This window comes from Callorhinchus milii, unplaced genomic scaffold, assembly GCF_018977255.1.
Source record: "Callorhinchus milii isolate IMCB2004 unplaced genomic scaffold, IMCB_Cmil_1.0 Scaffold2, whole genome shotgun sequence".
NCBI classification, from domain to species: domain Eukaryota; kingdom Metazoa; phylum Chordata; class Chondrichthyes; order Chimaeriformes; family Callorhinchidae; genus Callorhinchus; species Callorhinchus milii.
Window position 1 is genome coordinate 16,103,833 of NW_024704743.1, and position 25,172 is coordinate 16,129,004.

Sequence of the window (25,172 nt, forward strand, 5' to 3'; positions counted from 1 at the left end):
TGTTGATGACCTGGTCAGTCTTCCAGGTTTATGCCACATCCCGAGTGTTGCTTTGGGTACAACTCCCCATTCAAACCCCAGCAAGTCAGGTTAGAACATACTTAATTGCGGGGGAGCACAAGGCACAGCAGAATACAGTATTAAGTATTTTTCTAAGGTCTGTTTTAAGCAGCTCTCCCAACTGTGCAAAGGCAGTGCAATTAATCCTGTCCTGGTATTAGGAGACTGTTAATGAAATGTAGCATTAAGAGAAACTTAATATATTAAGTTATAATTGGAATCTGATCAAAGTTTGTTTATGTTAATATCTGAAATCTAAATTTGATTCCAGATCACGCAATATTTCTCTGCTGTGTCCTCTCCCCTATGAAGTTATCTGACTTAAGATCTCTTTCAAGAAGTGGCTTCAAAGAGAAGAGTCACCAAGGGAAGGATTTGATAACAATAATAATCTTTATATTTGCTTTCACAGCTAAAGGTCGGCTCAGAGTGGATAGATATGTGTGTTTGGGTGTTTACAAGCAGCAGAGAAAGTGTGGGAGGAGTGAGCACAGGGAGAGCGAGAGAGAGGAGCTGAGGCTCTCACAGCTGCAGTGACTGGGGAGCAAGTCACACACACGCAGCGGGGTCCAGAGCAGCCAAGGTTGGGCGGGTTCATGCCCAATTGGGCGTGTTTTTGTTTCACTTTGGGCGGCTGCTTAATTCTTATTTTTTTTAATTTAAATCAGCAAAAAGACCTTTTCTTAGCTAGATTCAAAAGCACTGACCTAAATCGGTCACTGTGCTACCCCTACCCACCAGAGGAGGACACGCTGGATATTGAGCTACATTTGGGCTATTATTGGGCGGCGTCTGGGCTACAAGGGTCCTCAAATCTCTGGCTACACTGAACACCAGCTGTTTCCTAACAGCGACAAGAACCACCTGCCTTTGCCTTTCACCCTCTGGGAGGGCGTTGGTTTATTAAGGCTAAAAGGGCGTTGGTTGATTAGTTTGTTGCTGTGAACTAATATTTGCTGAGCAAAACCAAATGACAACCCTTTTTAACATCTATATTTAAAAAAAATTCAAACTAAACCAATATTACGCCCCAATGGCGTGGCCTCCCACTCACCTCTGCTCTGGTCTGAAGGACATATGGACCTGATCCTGTGGTGTTGTTTCCTTGTGGAAAGGAGCCTGAACCCCAAAACGTGTGTAGTCAAGGATGGAGTGCTGATGGTTTGTGCTGCACTGTGTGCTGCAGTGGAGGAGTTCTCCCTGTTCCGCAGTGATACTGCACAGCTGGTTCTGCAGCTCTTGTCATACTAAACTGTACCCCAAAAATTGATTACTTCCCTAACTTTGAAGAGCTGGAGGAATGTCCGATTGTTACCAGCATCAAAAAGGCGTGGTAGCTCGGCAAGAGTATATATATATGTGTGTGTGTGTGTGACGCTATCCAGAACAAGGACATCTTGTGATTTTATATAGCCCTGTGTGTAGGGTAATGTCTCAGAGCATTATAAAGACTGGGTCAAGCTGAGGAAGGCAGGTGTGTTCGAATAAGTAAGTTTTAAGGTAAGTCTTAAAGATTGATAGAGGGGGAGGGGTAGAGGGAGGATAGGCTATGAATAATATAGTATCAATTCAGAGGAGGGCTGTACTTGTTGTTGGATGGCTCCATTCATTCTGTACAATGCACAAAGCCCTTAGGTGAAGGTGTATTCTAATGACTGGTTACAGAATACTTTATGTTCACACACTCGAGGCATGAAATTCCACCCAATTTTACCTTAAAATTTAAGAATGTGCAGAATTGTGGAAAATTCTTAAATTCAGCTTAAATTAGAACACAGAAACTGATATTTCCAGCACAGAAAGAAGCCACTGGTGCATCATGTCCTTGCTACTGCTACTTGTTTTAGTTTCCCCCTAGCCTGCATGTGGGGTGCCATATAAATGCCCAGGGACTGACTTTATTTAGGTTTATTTGGTAGAATATATCTTCTCTTTAAGCATTTTAGATTTTTGTGTCAAAGAAATATTCTGAGCAACGCTTGAGCCAAAAGAGGCTGATGTACTTTGAATGTGCTTTTTACCAAGTGCATAACTATCAAAATCTGTCTCAAGATGTCACCTCAGTTATTGTTATAGAATGCAACAAGAATATAATTCATTTGTTTTGCAGACATTGATCGAATATCTAAAACTTCTTTGATGGAAAACGTGCGGAATAAGCACCGTGAAAAACCATGGAGCGAGTTTCTGAAAGTTGTCCGGTACACTATGGTGAGCATTGGTACTTTATGTTTGTGAATAAATAATTTTGAGTGGATCCCCAACTAGAAACTCACAAAATTATAAATCTGTCATTGGGGGAAAAAAATAGTTCATAAAATTCTGATCTTTGGAAGAATTATTATTTATATCTTTTGCAAATAGTTGATTAACAAATAGTCTTACTTGCAAATGTTGCATGTTATTCAACACCATACATACTACTTTATTTTCCTTCTTGAACTACAGTGGGGTAGGGTGGGAATATCATATTAATACCATCTATACTCAACTGGCAGATAGATTACACCATTTAGTTGATTGGCATCAGTTTAATCTTGCTTTAACTGATATATAATTTGTGGACAATCCTGCATCCAACACCTTGAAGAACTGGGGAATGCAGAATTTGAAGACTGAACCTGAACATAAAATGAGATGTGTACAAGTACCACAGACTCCTCCTACCACGGTACTGAATCTATCTGAACCTGGATCAAGTAGATCTCTGTAGATTTGAGACTCAGCCAATTGTCTGTGCTGTAAATATCAAGCTCACTGTTACATGCTTGCTCAGCTGTATGTACAGTTTTGTATTATATAAACATTAGCAAGACTACTGGTGATGTATTTTTTGTGAGGAAGTTTTGATTTTTCTTTTGACTTGTATTCCACATCCATTGGGTTAGAACAATAACATTTGAGGAACGAGCCTGAACTGTGGGTCTTTGATTAATTTGCAAAAGTGTTCATATTGGATAAAAATCATACATGTATCATAAATCTAATTGGAAAGGGGTACATGTTCTCCTGCGCATATATCCATCTAATCCACGGCAGCATGTGGGGTATATAATGCTGGCCATTATTACAGGTAATTATTGCTTTAGTATGATTTGAATTCTATCACTAGTGACCATTATATGTCATCTTGTGATGAGGAAACTCAGGCATGGTTATAAGTTGCGACCACATAGACTGTCTATGAATGTAGATCTTGCACATGCTGGAAGCTGGAAATCAATGTTCTCTCATCTGTAATTGAACTTTAAATTTTGATCCTTCTTCAGCTGAATCAAATCCAAGTCCAAAATCCGCCATGTTGTAACAAACATTCTTTTTGGACAAAATATCACTTCTTAGTAAGGATTAATACAGTTACTTTGTGGTAAATTCTTTTTCCGAATTCTTTGCAGGATAAGCACACTGGTACTGGAAACATTGGTGAGAGCCTGTGTGTGTGCAGTTTAAAGACACTGCAAAAGGCTTTAAATGGTGAGAGCATTTGGAGTGACGAAAAATAATAATAATCCTTGCATTTGATATAGCGTCTTATTACGTCAGTGAAAGCATCAGTGGTATTCTTATTAATCAAAGAATGTGTTGTAAAGTAAAATTTTCAATGTTGTATTCATACAAGATGAGATGTGTACAAGTCCCATGCCAAGTCCCAATGTACCCTTAAATGCCTGAGACACTTGAACAAATTGTATTTTAGGTATAATTCAATAAAAATGGTCTATTTTTCTGTTTTGTCTAGTTGCGTCTTTGTCTGCCATGGTAGACCGACTAGAGCTTCTAGCAAGAGAGAATGGGTAAGAACCATTGGAAGTGACTTGTAGTCACACCTATACCTTGTACTTTACACACCTTTGCCTTGTAAAGTGGGCTTGTGTCCCAAGACCTTACTCAAAACAAAAGTGAATGCAAAAAGGGAAGACTTGCAACATCACCCCTCTATCTTCTCTGTTCCAGTAAAAATAGGCCCAGTTCATTTAGTCTCTGCTCATGGGTTAAACTACTCATCCTAGTATGTCATTCTAGTAAATCTTTCCTAAAGTGGGGTTTTGCACACTCAAGTGCAAAACTGGACATAATACTCTAACTGTGATCTAACTAATAACTTACACAAGTTAAGCATCACAACATTCAAAGCATTCAGAATTTGGCTTTTTAAAAAAAAATGTAGTGTTAATTTTGAAGCCACTATTCTGTAGTTCCTAAAAGAGCCTGGCTTCAAAATTAACACTACATTTAAGAACTAGCCAAATTCTGCATTTTTTGAAATAATTTAAGCCTGGACCATAATGAAAGACAGCAACAATAGCAAATTCACCCAAAGTACAAAATGCAGTTTAACTGCTCCAGATCCACCAAGTCATAACACTGTCCTATTGAAACAGTTGCACTGTCAAGTTGCAAGAACATACATTACCACTGGACACATACATTTTGGCAATGAAGAAGTTGAGAGTAAAATAGATAAACATAAAGATGTGAAAACTATAACTATAATAAACACTTTATGCTGCTTTAGATGAGAAAAAATATATAATTCTGGATAAGATGTCCACAAAGTTCAATTATTTTTTGTAACAATTTGGAATATTGGCTTTCAAGTTAGCTTTGGTGTCTTTCCATGACTGATCTTTGATTTGTAAACTATGATCTTCCAATGGAAATGAATGAGGGCTGTACTTGATGATGATGTTAATAATGATAAATAATAAACCTTACATTTGGTATAGAATCTTTTATGTCAGGATGACGTCCCAAAGCGCTTCCAGGATGTACTGTAAAGTGCAGTTACTGTGTGTTTTGTAGACGCCCAAAACTTCACTCTGTGAATTCAGTTGCAACCACCTTGGGTCGAGTCTGGGAAGGTATTTTACTGTCTCAGTGGTCCATTGAATTTCTTCGACTGTTTTTGATCAAGTGCCACACGGCAATAAATGTTGATTTAGCAGAAATTAACTGAGATGTCTGCCCGATGTATTCCTAAACCCTCTTAAAAGGAGTAATATTGAATTGTGGAAGTAGTTACAATCCAAAATATATTGCTTAAAATATTATTTTTAGTTCAGTTAGAAATGTTTATGCAATCATTAGTCTGTATTGGAATGATTTGTAGACTAATAAGCCAAATCAGAGTCAGCTGAATTGTAGAGTTTGTCTAACCATGATGTATGTCACCTATGTGTGTGTGTGTGTGTGTGTGTGTTTGTTGGTTGAACAGTTAAATAAAATAAAAAGTACAAAATGTGTTTATTACAGCTGCAGCTCTCTTGTGAGTTGTTGATGTAATGGTCCTACATTGTTTTGATTAGAATCAGCTCATGGGTACCCAAGGACAGTCCCAGTTTGTATAAACCAGCATGAAAACACATATCAGGTGGATGAGATCATGTAGATTTGCACGGACCATCCTAATATTTTTTTAAAAAAAGACAATTATCAAAGAGGTATAGCTTAGCTATGCTTCGTTCAGTCAGAATTGATCATCCCAAGTGTTCAGTTCGAGTCAGTGAGAGAGCGACTATTTCCCCTCCTCCAGGAAGGCAGAACTTCCACTCCAGGTTTTGCGACTCAAACCACTCGACCTCAACTGTTCCTGCAATTCCAGGAAAAAAGCAAAAGACAACAAGAATAGAAGAACTGCGATGATCCAAGAATACAACTGCAACACAACTGCTAGAGATTCAACTTTTGTCCTTTGATTCAACACTTGCTATTATCAACGTTCCAGAGATGAGACCTTTGGCTCTTTGATTCAATGGCCCCCTATTCCCAGCTCAACAGAGAGTTAACACTATTACTGTCAGTGCTTTCCAGGCTCAACAGAGTTGTTAATTCCACTACTGGCTGTTCCTTCAAACAAACCCAAGCAAAAGATATTTCCCTACTGTTTATGGACTTTGATATTGACTTTAATATTGTAATTGCGGTAACATTGATATACATGAGCATTGCAGCAAATATTGTTTGTCATAACCCTGCCTATTGCTGCTATGTTGTTGAACCGATGCAACTTTTTTGCTTTATTAAGTAAACAAGGTTTAAATATAAAATGCAAGTGACATTGTTCCTCTATTTACGGGTTCCTAATATAACATTTTGACTAATAGAATAAGCTGGTGTTTTTGGCCCCAACTTTGTCCCAGACTACAACAATGTGGATAACTCCATGACTAACCTTGCCTTCATACCCAACATAGCCATGCTATATTTGAGTTAAAACTGCAACTATTTGGGGTTTAAAGTAAAATATTGTGTTTTCTCCTTGCTCCCTTTGCTTCCAGACTCTGCTCTCACCTGAGTGCTACAGGCACTGAGTGTTACATCACCTCAGATCTGTTTTACCTAGAGGTCCAGTTGAAGCCCAGTGGGGAAGTGCAGGATGTCAAAGTGGCTCACTTGGGTGAGAACCCTGAGGTAAGGTCTGCCGTTAGTCTGCAGTAAATCGTGTGCTCTTTTTGTTGCATTGTAGTCAACTTGTGATAGAATCTGTTTATAATCTAGATGTAAATGTAGTTTAGGGCATAGCTGGTTGAAAACCTATTTTCAGCTGCGGATAAAAAAAAATCCTTGTTGCCCAGTGTTTGCAGCATCTCCTTTCTCTTTCATTATGATGTTTCACAAAGCTTACTTGACTTTGTGAATGACAGCAGACTGTCTTGGATTTACAACATAATGTGTACTTCAGGACTAATTGTTTTTTGTGTGTGTGTGGAGAGGAAGGTTTGTTAGATACTTTATTGCTTCTGCCCTATGGAAAGGGAGGAAATTTTAAGCTATCACTCACATTTTCACATCTGTGTTAATCAATGTAGTTGTTTATTCTTCAGATAAATTATATTTTCCTTCATCTTAGAGCTGTCAAGTGTTGCTGCAGTCTTTAAGGTAAGTAAATTTGCATTCCTAGATAGTGGCAGATTGTTCATGATAATAGTTTCCCTAGCTTCCAAGGTGGGGTATTTATATGAGCTCACACTTATAACATAGTCCAAGGTAAACAGTATTTACCAAAAGCAGCACAACGACCAAAAATAAAAAAAACTGTAACACATATGCAATACTTAAGATGAACTTTAACACAACATGCAATCTTATACATTAAGAACCTACAGAGTTTCAATAACTGAAGCATTGACTGCCAGTATCAATCAATAGTTCCCAACACAGACAACCACAACAACTTGCATTTGTATATAGCGCCCTTCACGCAAGATAGCATCTCAGAGCGTTTCAAACACCTCTTCTCTGTATCCCCCCAAGGGACCCTAACTCTCTCGTTCTCTATCCTTTATTCCTGACTTGTTCCTTGTTTCTCGGACTGCCATGCATCATTCTAATCATGACTGCTGTCCTTGTTCCATCTGTTTATCTTGTTGGTTATCCTTTGTCAATGTATCTTAACTGGCATGTTAGTCACAGCCCCTCTTGTTCAACCTTCATTCCTGGAATTATCTCTCTTGGCCTCTCTTCCTGGAACTAAATCACTTAGGGCACCTCAGGGCGAATGCCTCAGTGAGAAACACCCAACTGTTGGAAGACACTATCTGCTCCAGCTGCATCCCTCAAGGAAACATCCCACCATTAGCAGAACCTTACCTAATTCCTCAGTTAAACACCAAACTGTTGGGGGGCCCTATCTGTTTCATCCCTACTTTAGCTTCCTAGCTAAGCACATACTACATTCATTCATATTTTACAATACCTTGCAAAACCATCAGCAACTTGCAATTATACAGTTTCTACCAATGTAGGAAAATATCTCTAAGTGATACAAATCACAAAGACAGAGTGGGAATCCAAGTATGGTGGGAGAAGGAAATGGGGGGAAGGGAGGTACAGATTTAAGGTGCAATCAATGAGTTTTCAGAGGTGATTTTAGCATGAAAGACGGATGTAGAGATTTCGAATTTGTATTAATTCATTTATTCAGGCAAAAGGATTTTGCAGAATTCACGAAGCATTTGAAGAGACTGACTGATCTCTATGACTTCTCTGGGAACAGGTACTGCATCTCATTCTATGGCACTTTAAACATGCAACTTCACATTATCCACATTGCGCTGCTTAATCCTTGCAATGTATTTGTGTACTTGCTGTGCTTCCTCTCTTAGGAAAGTAGAGACAAACATTTATTCAGCTCTGAAGTCTCTGGAGATTGATCTCAACACGATGTCTGTCCTGAACAGGTAAGACCAACAAAAATGTAAGTATTTCAAAATAATTTGCTGACTAACTCTTAACTGTTTGCTCAACCATCATAGAGGCTGTGTTAGTTAGCAAAGGAATCCAGGTGCACAGATTGAACATTTGTTTGCAAAAGAAAAGCATTATTTAAAAATGAGACAGTTCAAAACGAAATGATTGATTCAAACTTCTCGGATGAAATGGAGAACAATTGTATTTAATGAGAAACTTTGAGAACCAGGAGATGTCATGTAAGGAAATACAATTTGCACAACAATCGGGCAGAGGAGGGGATTGACTCAGTAACATCCAAAAGTCTGGATGTGCAAAGGAAAAAGAATCAGCTGATAAGGAATCCAACGCTGAACCCATGGTTTGGTGCTGTGGAGTCTAATGATGCTGACTTGTGTTCTGTGTTTAATATTAGACGAGTAAGAAATGCTGGCACACTCTGCACCATACTCTGTGGATCTGTTGGGTATCTTACACCAAGGTGTGGAAGTAAGTAATGGCTACATCCTCCTAATCTCAAAAGCACGGTTTTAAAAACTTGGTGAAACTTCTTTTCAGAGAGATGAGACAAACGTTAGAGGACTGCGTATAATAATAATAAAACTGTTGCATTTGATTTAGTGCTTATAACTATGAAGCATTTCAAAGCCCTTTACTGTAATAGTAGTGAACACCCTTTACGGTGTTTTAGTAGTGAACATGACAGCCAATTTGTTCCTAGCAATGTCCCACAAAGGGCTATGAAGTGAATAATAATAATCCTTGCATTTGATATAGCACCTTATCACGCCTTCGAGACATCTCAAAGCACTTCACAGAATATATTGTGTATTTTGTGGGCAAAACCCTGCAGGCAATTGCACACAGCAGTGTCCCACAAACAGTTGTGGCTTGAGAATGGGAAGAGAGAGAGAGAAGGAATAACCAATTTTATCTGTAGGCCACTTAGCTATGAGCTTGAGTCCCAATAACCTTCTGACCCAGAAGCAGGAGTGCTACCAACTGAGCCAAATGACATCTTCTTAGGTTCCCTTTGGTGTGTAGGCAAATAAAATGTGCAAAAATGACCTCTTTACCCATCTGATTTCTCCCCCCGCTGACGTTCCCCTCATCCATCAGCTGTTGCTCCTGGCTGCACTGATCTTGTGAGAGTAACTTACCAGGAATACAACATTTGCAAGTTGCAATAATTGATAAATTTGTCACAGACTTCATTGCGACTTGTGAGTCAGTCAAGGGAAACCACGTGGGTTTCCTATATGGAATACTGATGTTCTCAAAAAGACAAGAATCCATAGTTTTGTCCTCCTGGATTTTACTGTTTGAATCAATCATTGCTTTATACTTGACATGGCTAATAAACATTATAACAAAGTTGTCAGCTTCTCTGAAATGGTCTATAGTGTAATGTGACTGTTGGTTTCTTAAGACTGTAGGTTTTGTAGCCCTGCACATCAGTTGTGAGATTTATTTGAACTCTCCTCAAAAAGGTCCTGATGACTAACTATTTTATACCATTGCAGGCAGTCTTATGAGCTTAGAGTACTACATTTCCCCTTACGAATTGTTGGGACAAGGACTAAATTCACCATCAGGTAAAAGCAATGGGATGCATATTTAGAACTCTTTTGCCTGGAAAAAGTAGTATCCACTGAGTTGAAACAATCACAAGATTTGTATGATTGAAAGAAAGCCCTTCAGCCTCTCATCTAACTCTTTTAGAATACTCATCCTCCCATCACAGCATCAAGCTTTTTGTGTGTGTATTATATATAATATATTATATAACTTTTTATATATATAATATATATAATATATATATACAAAATATATATATTATACAAAATATATGTGTGTGTGTGTCTCCAATCCTGGCCTCAATTATCCTTCTGGGCAATTGGTTCTAGTCATTAATAGGTAAAGAAAAAATGTCCTGAAATTGCCCTTATAACTCTAAACCTGTGTCCTTATTCTGCTGTGTTGGTATAAAGATAATCCCAGGAATGACCCTCCTGTCAATGATTTGGAAAGTGGCAGACCACAAACCCTTTAAGAAAACACATTTTTGCTGAGAGACCCAGAACAGGAAAGTTGGGCATTGTGGAGGAACATCTTGGCACAACTGTAGTGGCGAGCAGCAGCTAACCCTTTCCTTGTGTGTGGAGCAATAGGTTGACACCTCAAATTCGGGCAAGTAGGAAAGAGAGACTCAGAGCATGTATTGAATAAAAAAAACTTCAGATAATAATCCAAACATTTGATATAGCGCCTTATCACGTCTTCGAGACATCTCAATGCGCTTCACAGAATATACTGTAAAGTGAACAAAACACAAAATACTGCAGATGCTGGAAATCTGAAACAAAAACAGAGATTGCTGGGAACACTCAGTAGGTCAGACAGCATCTTTGGAGAAAGGAAAGTGAGTCAACGTTTTGGTTCCATGACCCTTAGTCAGAACATTGACTCACTTTCCTTTCTCCATAGATGCTGTCTGACCTGCTGAGTTTTCCCAGCTCTCTCTATTTGTTACTGTAAAGTAAATTGACTGTATATTTATCAAAGTCTTTTAATGCCAATTAGTCCTTTCTTTGAAGATGCACGTTTCTTCTGAACAATTAAAGCAGGTTAAATATGGAGCCAGGAACAATGGGCCCAATCCCACAAAAATATTTTATAGTTTTAAGAATAACGAGGATAACTTGATCTCAAATTTATATACAAGTTACTGGAGGGGACAAATCCTTGCTTTTTTTGATAATAATCCTTGCATTTGAAATAGCTCTTATCACATCATTGAGATGTCTCAAAGTGCTTCACAGAATACACTGTAAAGTGTTTTTTTGACTATTTTGTGGGCAAAACACAGTACCATAATTAACAGTAATTTGGGAGGTAGTTAAAATCAAGATAATGTAGGAAAGCTTACTGCAAGATAATAGTCTAATTCCTTTCTACACCACCTTCAAACCACCTGAAGATTGCCACAGAATGACACTGTGATCAGAGGAAGTTCCCTCCACCATGGAGAGAATCAAAGAATATTGAGGCACAGAAGTAGGTCAGACAACAACCCATTGTATCAGAACTGGTGGTTTTCTCCACCTGAATTATCTGATCAACCCTCCTGCTCACTCGCTCACTCGCTCGCTGTTAACTCAGATCAGTAGCACATGTTGCACCAATCAAAACTGCCCTGTAACTCTTGGCAATGCTTACTGTACAATTGATGGGTAATGTTGAACTCTTCTTGCATTTTAGAATCACGGTCACCTGGGATGAAAGTGTTGGTTACTGTTGAAAGAACCGCTGCATTAAATCAACTCCAGATTGCTCCTATAGTTGAATTTGAGCCTGTGACTGATGGGTGAGTCTATTGCTGTATGATATAGAATGAGGACAAACCAGGTAATGAAGAAACTAATGCTTACAGCTGTAACGTTTCAGGTTGTTGAGGTTTCCCTGATTTACACTAGGTTTTTTTTTCTTTCTCCAATGCAGGAGTTGAAGGGAGTAATTAATGGGATCAGCTTTGCTCTGGATCATGTCAGCACAAAGCCTTTTGCTTTTTTCCTGCTGTTGGTGCCCGTTCTTGGAAGGGGAGTTTCCACTAAGCACTCAGGGAACTGGAATTGATGTGTAATTGGGGCAATTCATTTTGGTTTGAGCATCTGTTGCTGGAGATGTTGGGTTTGTCGGCATCATTATGTGACAGCACAATGAATTTATTTGATAAAAAGGTGAACTGCACTAGATTAAAGATACTGCACCTCTTTCAGACCACTTCTCTGCAACGCCCAACAGGCCAACAGATCTCTTTTACTTTCCTCTTCTCTTTCTGCTTTTAAAACGGTTGAACAGGTAAATGTTAATTGTTTCAGCTGTTTTTAAATGAATAAATCGGCCCTTGGGTGGATCCTAAAGCATTTTCTCTGCTTACAAGAAGCCAGAAAATTCAATAAGGTACTGGTAACTCTCTCCACCTTGCCCCCTCTTTGCCCGTCTTCTAATCCCACCTGAAGACCTTCCTCTTCGAACATATCTACAGTGACTTCCCCTCTTTCCCCGGCTCACCCCTCAAGCTTCTCTATTAAGTGCTTCAAAACGTTACCCTGTGTGAAAGCACTATATAAATGCAAGAGGTGGTGTTATTGGTAAGGATACTTAGAGTAGGATGTTAAGAAAATTTCCCCGAGATCTTCAGGTTTACGTTATTTTCAGTGCTCACTTCCTGATTGTGTTATACACAGTAATAACCATTGTTACTCTGCAGCACTTCTAGAATCACTGCTGTGAAAGACAGATTTTCTAATATAACAGCAGTCGAGGTTTACACAGAGTATTTCATTTTATTGTTAACAGTAGGTTAGGTCATACATGAAGTGAATGAAGAAAATTGTAAAACAAGTGATCTATGGGTTGTAGTAAAGTACTGTACTTGTTTCCAGTATTGAAAACCTGGTGAATTATGTTGTAACAAACAACTAGCGATTGACCTGGAACCATGGAAATTTACAGCACAGAAGAGGGCCTTTCAGCCCATCATTTCCGTGCTGGTTCTTTGAAAGAGCAGTCCTTTCAGTCCCATTACCTGCCTTGTTCATCTACTGCTGTAAATTACTACTTTTTGAATATCCCTGTAGATGTGATTCAGTGCTGATTTTTAAAGATTAGTAAGTTCTTGCAAATCTAAATTGTTTAACTGCAAGAAGGGTTTGTGTTTTTAGTGTACTGTTCAGATCAGTATTGTGCAGAGTTGTTTTTTTTTAAATATGCTGTTCTGTTGTTTTCCAGTATCCCTTTGTTCCAGTCATTAACTGATGGTAACAGTGCTGAACTCTCTGCTTGTTTCCTCTTGAAGTTTCCTCGCCCATTTCCCATGATTTGCAGTCTCATTCAGAAAATTCAGAGATACACAGGTTAAAGTTCAGTCTTTCAGTTTTTAAAAAAAATGTACTTTTGCTTTTAATTGGTTACTCACTTCATGGCTGTTTGTGGGACATTGCTGTGTGCCAATTGTCTGCCGTGTTCATCTACAAAATACACAGTCACTTGCAGTAAATCCATGTCTGCTTTCTATGTTCAGTGATGTCTTGATCATTTCTGAATCTTATCTTTTCTGACACAGGAATCTCAATACAAACTGACACACAGAAAGCTCCATTACACGGACTTATCGCACAGGCTCTCCTTTCTGAAAGAAACATTACTACAAATCCTTGGGAATCTATGTGTTTCTTTGTGGTAAGCATCCAGAAACATTAAATTCACAGACGTATGTCCATAAACCCACACTAAAACACTGTTTGTGATCTTCTCTGGTACTATATGCAGCGCTTATAGCTCTCTTTCTAAAAATCATATTATAATTCTTACCTTAGGTTACAAACATTTCTCAAATCTAACAGTCAATACTGTCCTTTAAAAGGTTTGTTAGCAAAAAATGTTGGAGGTGGATGGCTGATGTTACCTTTTTCTGCTTTGTATACGTTAATCGTTTCATTTTGTCCATAAAACTCTACATTTAGACCAATGCCCCTTAACTTGTATTTATCCCTATTAAGTTTAATCTACTGCTCCTTTGTCCATCCACTTAAATTGCTTAAATAACTTTGAATCAAATCCCTACACTGATCACCTGACTGCAGAAATGTTTGGTATTACCATCAACAGTTGCAATCATGAGATATTTAATGTCTAACAGAGGACATGCATTTTTGAAGCTCAATTATAATCACTCGAGGGTAGCCTTTTTCCTTTAATTTAGCATTTGGTATTTTGTACTTTCACGAAGATAAATTTTATTTGCTTTTAAGATGCAAATAGGTTGGTCGCTGAACGATTTATATTCTCAACTCGTTTAAAAATTCTCAAAAATGTCTGAGAGAATTATTAATGTAGTGACATCACCTGATGAATACACGTCTATCTTGAGTGTACAATGTAAAGTTAATAATAATCCTTGCATTTGATATAGTGCTTTTCACGTCTCAAAACGCTTCACAGAATAGACTGTAAGGTGGTGAATTGACTGTATATTTGTGGGCGAAATGCGGCAGCCAATTGCGCACAGCAGTGTCCCACAAACAGTCGTGGATTGAAGCGACCAATTATTATTGTTTTTTTTCTTGAGGGATTATTATCAGGCATGTGGAGTAATGAAACTTGCCCAAGGTTTCACCCTGCCAGGAATCAAACCCAGGTCTCTTGCTAAGTTAAGTTGTGAGGATGATTGTTTTTTTCCCCAAAAGTCCCTTCCAGGTGAGGAACAGCATTGCTATATGCTTAATAAGGACTCCACCAAGCCAGGTGCCCTGGTTAGTAAGATTCCTTTCTCACATCCAAAGCAAGTGCCTGAAATATTGGAGGTCCTTCGACACCAAGCAGCCTGCAACACGTTGATTAGCAGTTTCATACGGGAAACAGTAACTGTGGAAGGTAAGTGTATATTAGTTTGTGGTAAAATGTTAACTGCACAGTTTGACAATTTGATTTTCTACAAAACAAAACTTAAAATAACATAGAAATTAATTTGATACAGCATGAGTCCTATAATAGAACTGATATTTACACTGTGTCTGTTCAGGACTGGATCTAGATTTACTCTCGTTGTCGAGATTATGCTTTATGCAGCATTTTAGAGTGTGCAGAATTGGCAAATTGTTGAACAAATAACATTTGTTTGCTGTAGCTCTTTTTTAAAAAGAAACTTTGGTCACTCAATTCATGACTGCTTGTGGGACACTGCTGTGCACAATAGGCTGCCATGTTTCGCCCACAAAATATAGTCAATTCACTATTCTGTGAAGCGCTTTGAGACGTCTCGATGTCGTGTTCAGGCGCTATATCAAATGCTATTATTATTAATTCAACAATGGAGCTCTCTGGTATTTCAGCCAAGTGATCATTGTTCCAGTGGAAGCCTACAGAATATTTGGCTTGGGAGGCATCAGATCTGAGCATGATCTGTCTGTTCCTGAAATCCACGTGTGTATGGTTTATACAGTACCAAAAATGGGGACCTGATTTTAGTTACCTTCCCCCAAGCCTATTCCTGACAAATGTGGTGCCTCTGTCTCCACCCATGCTGAGATGAGTTAACATCCTGTCTCGTTTTTTTGAGAATATCTGGGTAAACTCTACTGCGTTTTATAATGCATTGATATTAATTCTGGCAACATTTGTAGATTCTCTAAAGTGTAATGTTGAAGATGGTGTTATTTTGTTGAATACAGATTATTCTGAATGCCTTCATTTTGAAATTTACTCACTGAGTGACACCTGCATCAGCTTCACATTGAAGCATCCAACCGACGAGAGCCTAGTTTGTGGTAAGCAATGTACTGAAGATCAAAGGTTCCTCCTCTTGCAAGGGAAGTTAAATAGAATGTAGTTTCTGGAGTTAAAGGTTATTCAAACGGTGAAACACCAAGTGGTGAAGGGATTTTGGAAGAGAGTTGCAGAGGGCTGGAGTAGTCTACTGCGCTCTCTAGAAATCCTTCTGCACGTGCTAGAAATTGTGCTTCCTCTCTGCAAAATGAGTAGCAGGACAAGGGCGGAGATGAGAACTGCTCTGATAAAATTATTAACGTAGTAATCTAGCCACCAGTGTTTTGAAAGCATGTTGTTCCAGTCCTGCAGAATACCGTGCTGACAACTGTCTTGTCTAGTGACTGCCCCACCCATTTCACACCATTGATGATTGATCAGTCATTTTGCCTGTCCTCCGAAACGCTCTTCCAAAATCCCTTCACCACTCCTTTTTGCTCTCTACTTTCAAATCCTGCCCGAAGACAGGCCACTTTGTCTTTATTTTTGGATTTGACAAAGTTGACTATGGTAATGGATTCAATGTATAATGAATGAAGCGTGCCAATTGTTGGGATTTCGGACTCTCGGGATCGGAAGTCCCAACACAATAGATAGAAAATCAGGTTACGAGTATGAAAATAAGTAGCCGTCAACAAAAACTTTGCACAGAAGTTTTGAATTTGGTTATCCATAGTAGATTTTTGAACTCTTGCTTTTTTAAAAAAAATTATTACTGATTTGGACAAGACTATTTTTAGCAACATTTCCAAGTTTATGAACAAAGCCTATTCTTGCCATTTTATTCATTCCTGACAGTTTCTTCTATCATTTCTGGAGCAATTGATCAGGAAGGTGCCTGTATATCAATTGATTCTACATTCATGGCATTAGATGAATATTAGAATCTATTATTGGCTACAAATAGTCACTACACTTTAAAATTGTAAAGTTCTTTGGAACATCATGAGGATGTGATAAAATGGAGCCTCAAATACAAGGATTCATTATTTATCCTCTTATCACAATCCCTTCAAAAAACAAATAATAATTTGGTCACTCAATCATGACTGTTTGTGGAACACTGTTATGCGCAATTGGCTGCCGTATTTCGTCCACAACATACATTCACTACACTTTACAGTATATCCTGTGAAGCTTTCTGAGATATTTTGAAGACGTGATAAGGCACTATATCAAATGCAAGTATTATTATTATTACTACTATTAATATTAGGTTCTACATTCGTAGTGGAGTTGCCACCATTTGCCATGACTTTTTTTTACTGGATTTCCTCATTAAGGAATCCTATTAGAAAATTCAATTATTATATTATCCTCTGATCTGCTGCTAAGTGCACATTGTCGACTGGTCAGGACATCAATTCCCACGATTCAAGTGGTGGTAGTATTGGAGGATAGAGGAGGGGTATTACGAGTTAGGAAGTGACTAACATGAGTAGTGCAAATAAATCCAAGTCGTTTTGATAAGAAATTGAATGGAACTTGAGTATGTACAATAAGATTTATAAAGATGAGACTTATGTGAGTTTTACTGTCTAAGATACAATCCATTTCCAGAATGGTCCAAGATTTTGTAATAATAATAATATGGATAGTTTGTGGATTACAACTACTTTGTTAAGGCACGGCCACACTCTGCTAATCAGGACGTTGTCCATATGTGTGCCTAGGAATATCTAAAGCTTTTGTGAGCCTCTTCAGCTCATCCCATACATGGAAAATAATGTTTTGGGTAATTGAAGAAACCATGGAAAAGTTTAATAAAATCTAGCCTCAGCAATAAGATGAAACACAGAAGCTCTCAATAGCAAAAAAACACTTTCTTCAAGAGTTTGCAGAGACCTACAGTTTGAAAGGGAAGAAACTTAAATTGGAGCTTGTTTCCGTGTTGGCTTCACGACTGAAGTCATTGTATGTGGAGAGGGTTTGTTTTCCACACGTACTGTATTCTAAAGGACATGAAAATTGAGACATGTGATGTGTAATTTTATATCATTTATTTCAGTGGTGATGGATGTGGTGAGCTCCAGAGAGATCATCTGTCAGCTCATGATGAAATCATCAGCTGCTTGCGTTTGCAGCGATGCTCATATTACTAGGGTCATCCACCGGTAAGAACAAAAGCACAAGAGTGAGTTTGTAAATGTAATTACATGTGTGAAAAGCAATTGTGTAAAACTATGTTGACTGGTGCAAATAGACAAAGCAATCTTTACAATGGTTTCAGAAAGAATCGACAATTCAAATATTTAACTCTTCTCAAATGGACTCCTTTCCAGCTCACACTATATTTTTCGTTAGGAGGTGCTTATCTAAGTCCCCAATCCACCAGGAAGATGGGAGATTGTCACAGAATTGACGTTACTTCAACTGTGCTTATCTTTCTAGGTATTGCTTTCCTTACAGAAGTAGTCACTACATGACTCAGGATTATTTTCTTGAGCAGTCTAGGTTTTATTCTTGCTGGCCTGGTTACCTGGTAGAACATAAGAAATACGAGACGACAAAAGACCAAGGTCCATCTAGTTCGCCTTCCACCTTCCTGGTGGTCGCATGCACATATGTCCTAAACTACCTATGTACTATATCCCATAAGAACATAACAAATGGAAGATATTTAATTATGTCTTTGTGTATGGAATACTGTTATGTATTCAAATCAAATAGTGCTTGATACTGTACTCCAGCCGACTGCTATAACAATCCTTTCAAAAAGATGTCCATCTCTTTGTAGCTCCGAGACTGTGTTATGGTTAGTAATATTGTTTGCTTTACATTGTAATGCTGTTCTAACCAATTGGCTCCTACGTTTCGCCCACAAAATACAGTCAATTCACTTTACAGTATATTCTGTAAAGTGCTTCAGATGTCTCGAAGACGTGATAAGACGCTATATCAAATGCAGGCATTATTATTATACATAAAATTCTTGTGTTGGTTTTCCTTAACGAAGGCAACATTTTGACAAATTTCCATTTCCTCTCCCAACAGTTCCATGTCTATCCCAGTCACAATGAGGTCAATCTACAAGAAGTCTCAAACACAGGAAGCAGCAGTTACAGAGGCCTCCAGAGAAGCTCCCACATCATATATTAGTTGTAAATGTTTTGGTTCGTTACTTGAAAATCATGACAATTAACAAAATACACAAGCCTACAGAGTGTCTGGATGTCTTTTCTGTTCAAACATTGTAAGTATTGTATCAGGGTTCTGTACCATCAATTTCAGACTGGCCTGGTAATCAGGCTATCCACACATTTTTTAAGTTGATGATGCTACATAATTTGACTGAAATTTTTAGAATTTCAATACTCATTGAGATTTGAGCTCATATCGAAGATGACATTCCAGAGCAGTACTGAGGGAGCATTGATTTGTAGGAAATGCGTCTTGTCAGATGAGATGTTAAACCAAAGTTCACCTGCCTCATCAGGTGATTAAAGATCCCATGACATTACAGTATTAGGAAAGGGAATGGAGTTTCCTCAGCTCAGAGTCCTCAAGATTAAATGGTCACTCACAATGGTTGTTTATTGGATACTGCTAGCACAAAAAGCAGCTGTGTTACCTAGAAATAATAATAATCCTTGAATTTGATATAGCTCTTTTCATATCTTCTAGACGTCTCAAAGCGCTTCACAGATTAGACTGTAAAGTGAATTGACTATTTGTGGGTGAAATGCGGCAGCCAATTGTGCACAGTAGTGTCCCACAAACACTCGTGGATTGAAATGACCAATGTATTATTTTTTTTGAGGGATTATTATCAGGTGTGTGGAGTAAGGAAACTTGCCCAAGGTTTCGCCCTGCCGGGAATCAAACCCAGGTCTCTCGCTTACAAAGGGAGTGCTCTAACCACTGAGCTACAGGACTCCACAAAAACAAATTGCAACACGTTCTTTATAAAGCAGCAGGCAGAAATAGTGAGTAGATTAATAATGTATGCTGTGGCAAGGTGAAAGTGAGCAGGTGGTATAATTATCTTTAGTCAATTAAAATCAAATAAGATTAACTTCGCCCATGATTTTACATTAAAAATTATTTGAGGAAAAAAAGTAGAGAACACCGACATTTTTAAGAGTCTGCCAGTTTTTTAAATGATTTTTCACAATCTTGAACTTTACTCAGCAAAATCTTATAAAATGAGAATCATGATTAACCTTCACTTTTCTCTTAAAAGTTAAAAATTAAAGTCTACAAGATTCATTACCGTACAAAACAGAAAAATTGTTAACGTTGCCAAACACCAATATATATATAGGTCACTATATTAATCATAATTCCAGTAGAGCTAACTATCTGCATTAACTGGGACCAGCTGCATAATGGGAACAGTATTAGATCACACAAAAACTCTCCAGCAGTCACAAAGTAATTATCAGTGCCACACCACTCCCCAAACTTCTCTCTCTCCCCCTCTTTTTCTCTGAGTGTATCTGATCAGTCTTCTAGTTCCAGTTTAAACACTCATGCAGGAGAAAAACTCAGGGGTTGATGTGGACACAATACTCGCAATTAAATATTTTCTATGAACTTTTGTTGACTACTTCCTGGATTTCAGCGCTGATGTGGTTGAGTGGGCATGTTGCTATCAGGCATGCACATACGTGTTGCAGGATGTTGTAGGTAGGGGTGAGGGAAGGCAAGTGGGAGGGCGACTAAAGGTATGATCGAAGAGAAGCGTTTTGAGACGCCTCGATACTATGATAAGTCACTATAACAAATGCAAAGATTTAGTATTTTTTGTCATCTTCAACTGAAGATACTGAGGTTTAAAACTGTTAATACCCTCATCTGTAAGATCGTCAATTCTAGAGCTAGACAGTGTTATCTATCCAGTTCCAGAGTCCCTGCAGGTGGCTGAAATGTAGATCCAGTCAACGACACATTATTTGTGGCTCCTGTATTACTAACGGGTTTTAGATCCCACTGACAAGTGTTTGGGCACGTAAATATATTGGGCATGAGGGACATGTGCTTGATATATTATAAATTCTGCATTTTTGAAAAATAATAATTTCAGACGAAGAAGAAAAAAAATTTAACATGATCTTTCAAAAAGCTGCAACATTGAACATGTTGGAATAGAAAATAGAAACTATAGAAAGGAGCGATGGCTATTTTCTGGGACTTTGCTAGTGTAGCATTTTTGTGTTGAACAGGACTTTAGTCTTTATGTCAATCCTGAAAAGGTAGTTAAGTTTTTATTTGACTTCCATTTCCTTGCACGACTGATCTGTACCAACCATTCCTTGTAAACATCAATGTCCTAGCTCAGTTTCTCTGACCAGACAAGTCAAATTGAGTAGAAATTTATACGGCTTCCATTGGCTCTGATTTCCGTTTTGTAGTCAATAATATTGGTGGTATGTTTGACTAATTCTGACATGATTATGTGCAGGGTGTCCATAACGGTTTCTATTTTTCTGTTCAAAAACAAGACTCAACAAACTGTTTTTAAAAATGCTTTTAAATACTGTTGCATTCCATTAATGGAAAACACAGGCTGGCTAACTCTGCAACTGAAAATGATGTGCTATATCCATTGGCAGTCCACAGTTTTCTAACAGTATCGCGCAATCCTGACAGAGTCCTTTCAGAGATTTTGCTCCACCAGAAGGGTCTGACACAGTCCTGCAGCATACCTCCTGTGACGAGGAAGCAGTATTGTCCAGTCCACATGTTCTAACCTCATAAGGAGAGTTACAGCAGTTTTCACCTTTAACATTGCCACAACAGCCTGCCTCTGGTTTCTCCAGGACTGGATCCAATCCCATTTCCTCAATGCTTTCCATTATATCACCAACACTAGCTTCGGGAGGGGCTGCACTCAGTTTTCCAAAGATGCTTTCCTCCTGTTGAGCAGCAGCACTGAGGAGCTGGTTTATTTGGGTTATGAGATGAGGATCGCTTCTGTTTAGCTGACACCATGACAGCACTGCACTGAGGAGAAAACACAGATACTGTACTTAGTTTTTCTCTAGTAACAGACATTTCCTGTCAGAGACTATCAGTCTGACAAAACTTTCCTTCTATATATACCACGAGGAAACTACAACTTTATGCAATATAAGAAGGACATACTCTTGCCGAGAGAGTGAGTTCCTCACGCGATGGCATCATCATACACACATAAGACATTCTGAAAAGGCAAGCAGCACACTCCATCAGATCAACTCTAAATCTAACCTGAGAATCCCTTTGAGCTGCCCAACGGCAAGCATTTTCTTTGCACCTTCTTGGTAGCCTTGATTAAAACCATCCTGTAAGGTGGATTCTCTGCCAGCATTTAGTCCATCCCGATAACCTTCCTGGGGACAGAAAGAAAACAATTGCTCCAATGAATCAATCAAAAAGCTGACAACATTACAGAACACTAAATAATTTGCCTGCTTTAAAATCCCTATTGTCACGATCTGATCGGCCAATTTGATGTTTGGGGGGGTTGGGGGGCTGGGGGGAGGGGGTTGGGGTGGGGGAGGGGGTTGGGGGGCGGGTGCTGGGGGGGGGGTATTGGGGTGTGGGTGCTGGGGGGGTGTTGGGGGGAGGGTGCTGGGGGGGGTGCGGGGAGGGTGTTGGTGGGGAGGGTGTTGGGGGGAGGGTGTTGGGGGGAGGGTGATGGGGGGAGGGTGTTGGGGGGAGGGTGATGGGGGGAGGGTGATGGGGTGTGGGTGCTGGGGGGGGGGGGTGCTGGGGGAGGGTGTTGGGGTGTGGGTGCTGGGGGGGGGTGCTGGGGGGAAGGTGTTGGGGAGAGGGTGTTGGGGGAGGGTGCTGGGGAGGGTGTTGGGGGAGAGGGTGTTGGGGGGGAGGGTGTTGGGGGGGAGGGTGTTGGGGTGTTGGGGGGGAGGGTGTTGGGGTGTGGGTGATGGGGGGGGGGGGGTGTTGGGGAGGGTGCTGGGGAGGGTGCTGGGGGAGGGTGCTGGGGGGGGTGCTGGGGGAGGTGTTGGGGGAGGTGTTGGGGGAGGGTGTTGGGGAGGGTGTTGGGGGAGGTGTTGGGGGAGGGTGTTGGGGGGGTGCTGGGGAGGGTGTTGGGGAGGGTGCTGGGGAGGGTGCTGGGGGAGGGTGCTGGGGGAGGGTGCTGGGGGAGGGTGTTGGGAGGGTGCTGGGGAGGTGCTGGGGGAGGGTGTTGGGGGTGTTGGGAGTGTGTTAGGGGGGGTGTTGGGGAGGGTGCTGTGGGGTGTTGGGGGGGGGTGCTGGGAGGGTGCTGGGGAGGGTGTAGGGGGGTGTTGGGGTGCTGGGGGAGGGTGCTGGGGGAGGGTGCTGGGGGGGTGTTGGGGAGGGTGTTGGCGGGGGTGCTGGGGAGGGTGTTGGGGAGGGTGTTGGGGTGCTGGGGAGGGTGCTGGGGGAGGGTGCTGGGGAGGGTGCTGGGGAGGGTGCTGGGGGTGTTGGGGAGGGTGCTGGGGGGGGTGCTGGGGAGGGTGTTGGGGAGAGTGTTGGGGGGTGCTGGGAGGGTGTTGGGGGGGGTGCTGGGGGGTGCTGGGGAGGGTGTTGGGGAGGGTGCTGTGGGGGTGTTGGGGGTGTGTTGGGGAGGGTGTTGGGGGGGTGTTGGGGAGGGTGTTGGGGAGGGTGTTGGGGGGTGTTGGGGAGGGTGTTGGGGAGGGTGCTGGGGGGGGTTGGGGAGGGTGCTGGGGAGGGTGTTGGGGAGGGTGTTGGGGGGTGTTGGGAGTGTGTTAGGGGGGTGTTGGGAGGGTGCTGTGGGGGTGTGGGGAGGGTGTTGGGGAGGGTGCTGTGGGGGTGTTGGGGAGGGTGTTGGGGAGTGTGTTGGGGAGTGTGTTAGGGGGGGTGTTGGGGAGGGTGTTGGGGATGGTGCTGTGGGGGTGTTGGGGAGGGTGTTGGGGAGTGTGTTAGGGGGGGTGTTGGGGAGGGTGTTGGGGAGGGTGCTGTGGGGGTGTTGGGGAGGGTGCTGTGGGGGGTTGGGGTGTTGGGGAGGGTGCTGGGGGAGGGTGTTGGGGTGTTGGGGAGTGTGTTAGGGGTGCTGGGGGAGGGTGTTGGGGGGGTGCTGGGGAGGGTGTTGGGGGGTGCTGGGGGAGGGTGCTGGGGGAGGATGTTGGGGAGAGTGTTGGGGGAGGGTGTAACTTCAAAATAGGAAAAGGGAGAAGAATTGCAGAGAATCATGGGACACAGCCACAACTACACAATTCAAGGGCACACTGAAAATATCACAGACAAATAAAATAGAATATGATGAAAAATAAGCAACAATTAAGATTTGTATTCATTTTATTTGGTCAGTAGTGTCTGACTTATTTCAACCTTGCGCCATGATTAATAGTAGCCACGTCCTCTTGACGTGAAAGGCACTATACAAATGTAATTTGTTGTTGTCCAGACCAGACTGTGTTCCATACATGCATGCCACCTTCACTCAAATATTTCCCTGTATCTGGAAATATTTGTTACACACAATCTTCCCCTTTAGGGATACTTCCTGCTTACCTAACAGACCTACACTGGATGGGTTGGATGTCAATGGATCTTACATTTGTATTGCAGAAGAATGAAACCTGATCTAAGCTTGTTATGTTGCTTGCACCCAGCAGAGGGTAACCTGATACCACAATCACTACTGGGATTTTTATACTGTACGAGCATGTCGTTGAGATGTCTCAATATATATATTCACAGAATATATTGTAAAGTGGATTGACTGTATTTTGTGGGCGAAAACGCAGCAGCCAATTGTGGACAGCAGTGTCCCACAAACAATTGTGGATAAAGCGATCACATTTTTTGAGGGGGTGGGGAATGGATTATCACCCCGGAAAGTGATCCGATATATATGCCAATCAAAATAAATGGATGAAACGTTTTGTTGCTCCTGAGAGCATGTGTTAATTTACTAACTTTTTTTTATTAATGAAGTGTATTTTTAATGCCAGATTATAGGTGACCAAATTGTAATACCACTGTCAATGCCAATTAAATACCACCACTCAAATCAAAGGTTACCAATTACACCTGAATTTAAAAGATCCCAAATTCTGCAGAATGTTGAATTTTAAGGAATTATCTTCAGAGTAAGGCCATGAAAAATTCCAATCCTCTAGTTTTTATTAAAGTGTACAGTTTGATAAGTTTTAGATCTGTAATAAATTAAACTCATAGACAATGAGCTGGGGAGTGCTGCATTGTCAGAGGTGTCATCCTTTGGATATGTTAAACCAAGGTCTCATCTGCCTGTTCAAGTGCAAGTTAAAGATCCCAAGTCATTACAAACAAGAAGGGGGTTTCACCCATGGTATTGGCCAACAATCCCCCGAATGCAATTGGTCATTCACTTTGTGGCTGTTTGTGGGATGTGTATTAGCTGCCTTATTCACCTACAAATATGCAGTCACTACACTTTATATTAAATCCTGTGAAGCGCTTTCGACGACGTGATAAGATGCCATACCAAATGCAATGATTATTATTACAGTAACCCCTGGCTATCCAGAATCCCCCCCACCCCAGCTATCCTGAAACTCCACCACCACCCTCCCCCCCACCCCAGCTATCCCGAAACTCCACCACCCTCCCCCCCCCCCCAGCTATCCAGAAACTCCACTCCCCCCCACCCCAGCTATCCAGAAACTCCACCCCAGCTATCC

General features: G+C 40.7%; 2 protein-coding genes and 1 non-coding gene across 4 annotated transcripts; 1 reads left to right on the plus strand and 2 right to left on the minus strand.

The window, feature by feature from the left end:
* The first annotated feature begins 1,145 nt into the window (after positions 1 to 1,145).
* zgc:111976 (uncharacterized protein LOC553663 homolog) lies at positions 1,146 to 18,738 on the plus strand. 2 transcript variants are annotated; one of them, XM_007898111.2, is made up of 17 exons: positions 1,146 to 1,193; positions 2,171 to 2,271; positions 3,456 to 3,534; positions 3,800 to 3,854; positions 6,339 to 6,471; positions 6,911 to 6,939; positions 7,985 to 8,056; positions 8,166 to 8,240; positions 8,666 to 8,739; positions 9,774 to 9,845; positions 11,512 to 11,617; positions 13,045 to 13,169; positions 13,379 to 13,494; positions 14,502 to 14,688; positions 15,486 to 15,581; positions 17,588 to 17,693; positions 18,574 to 18,738. In XM_007898111.2, the coding sequence occupies exons 2-17, from the start codon at positions 2,200 to 2,202 to the stop codon at positions 18,719 to 18,721; spliced, it is 1,545 nt and encodes a 514-aa protein (XP_007896302.2). In that variant the 5' UTR covers positions 1,146 to 1,193; positions 2,171 to 2,199; the 3' UTR covers positions 18,722 to 18,738. The 2 variants fall into 2 exon arrangements, with proteins under 2 accessions (XP_007896302.2, XP_007896300.2); XM_007898109.2 differs by lacking the exon at positions 1,146 to 1,193 and adding an exon at positions 1,531 to 1,560.
* A 645-nt stretch (positions 18,739 to 19,383) lies between these two features.
* Positions 19,384 to 19,455, minus strand: trnat-ugu. Its single transcript has one exon. It is a non-coding gene; the product is annotated as a tRNA-Thr (tRNA).
* Positions 19,456 to 21,036: 1,581 nt separating this feature from the next.
* On the minus strand, positions 21,037 to 21,893 carry otulina (OTU deubiquitinase with linear linkage specificity a; the record flags this gene model as incomplete). Its single annotated transcript, XM_042332184.1, is given in 2 exon segments — positions 21,037 to 21,525; positions 21,772 to 21,893. Coding segments are annotated over 2 exon segments (555 nt in total), but the record flags the coding sequence as incomplete, so codon positions are not given.
* Positions 21,894 to 25,172: the final 3,279 nt, after the last annotated feature.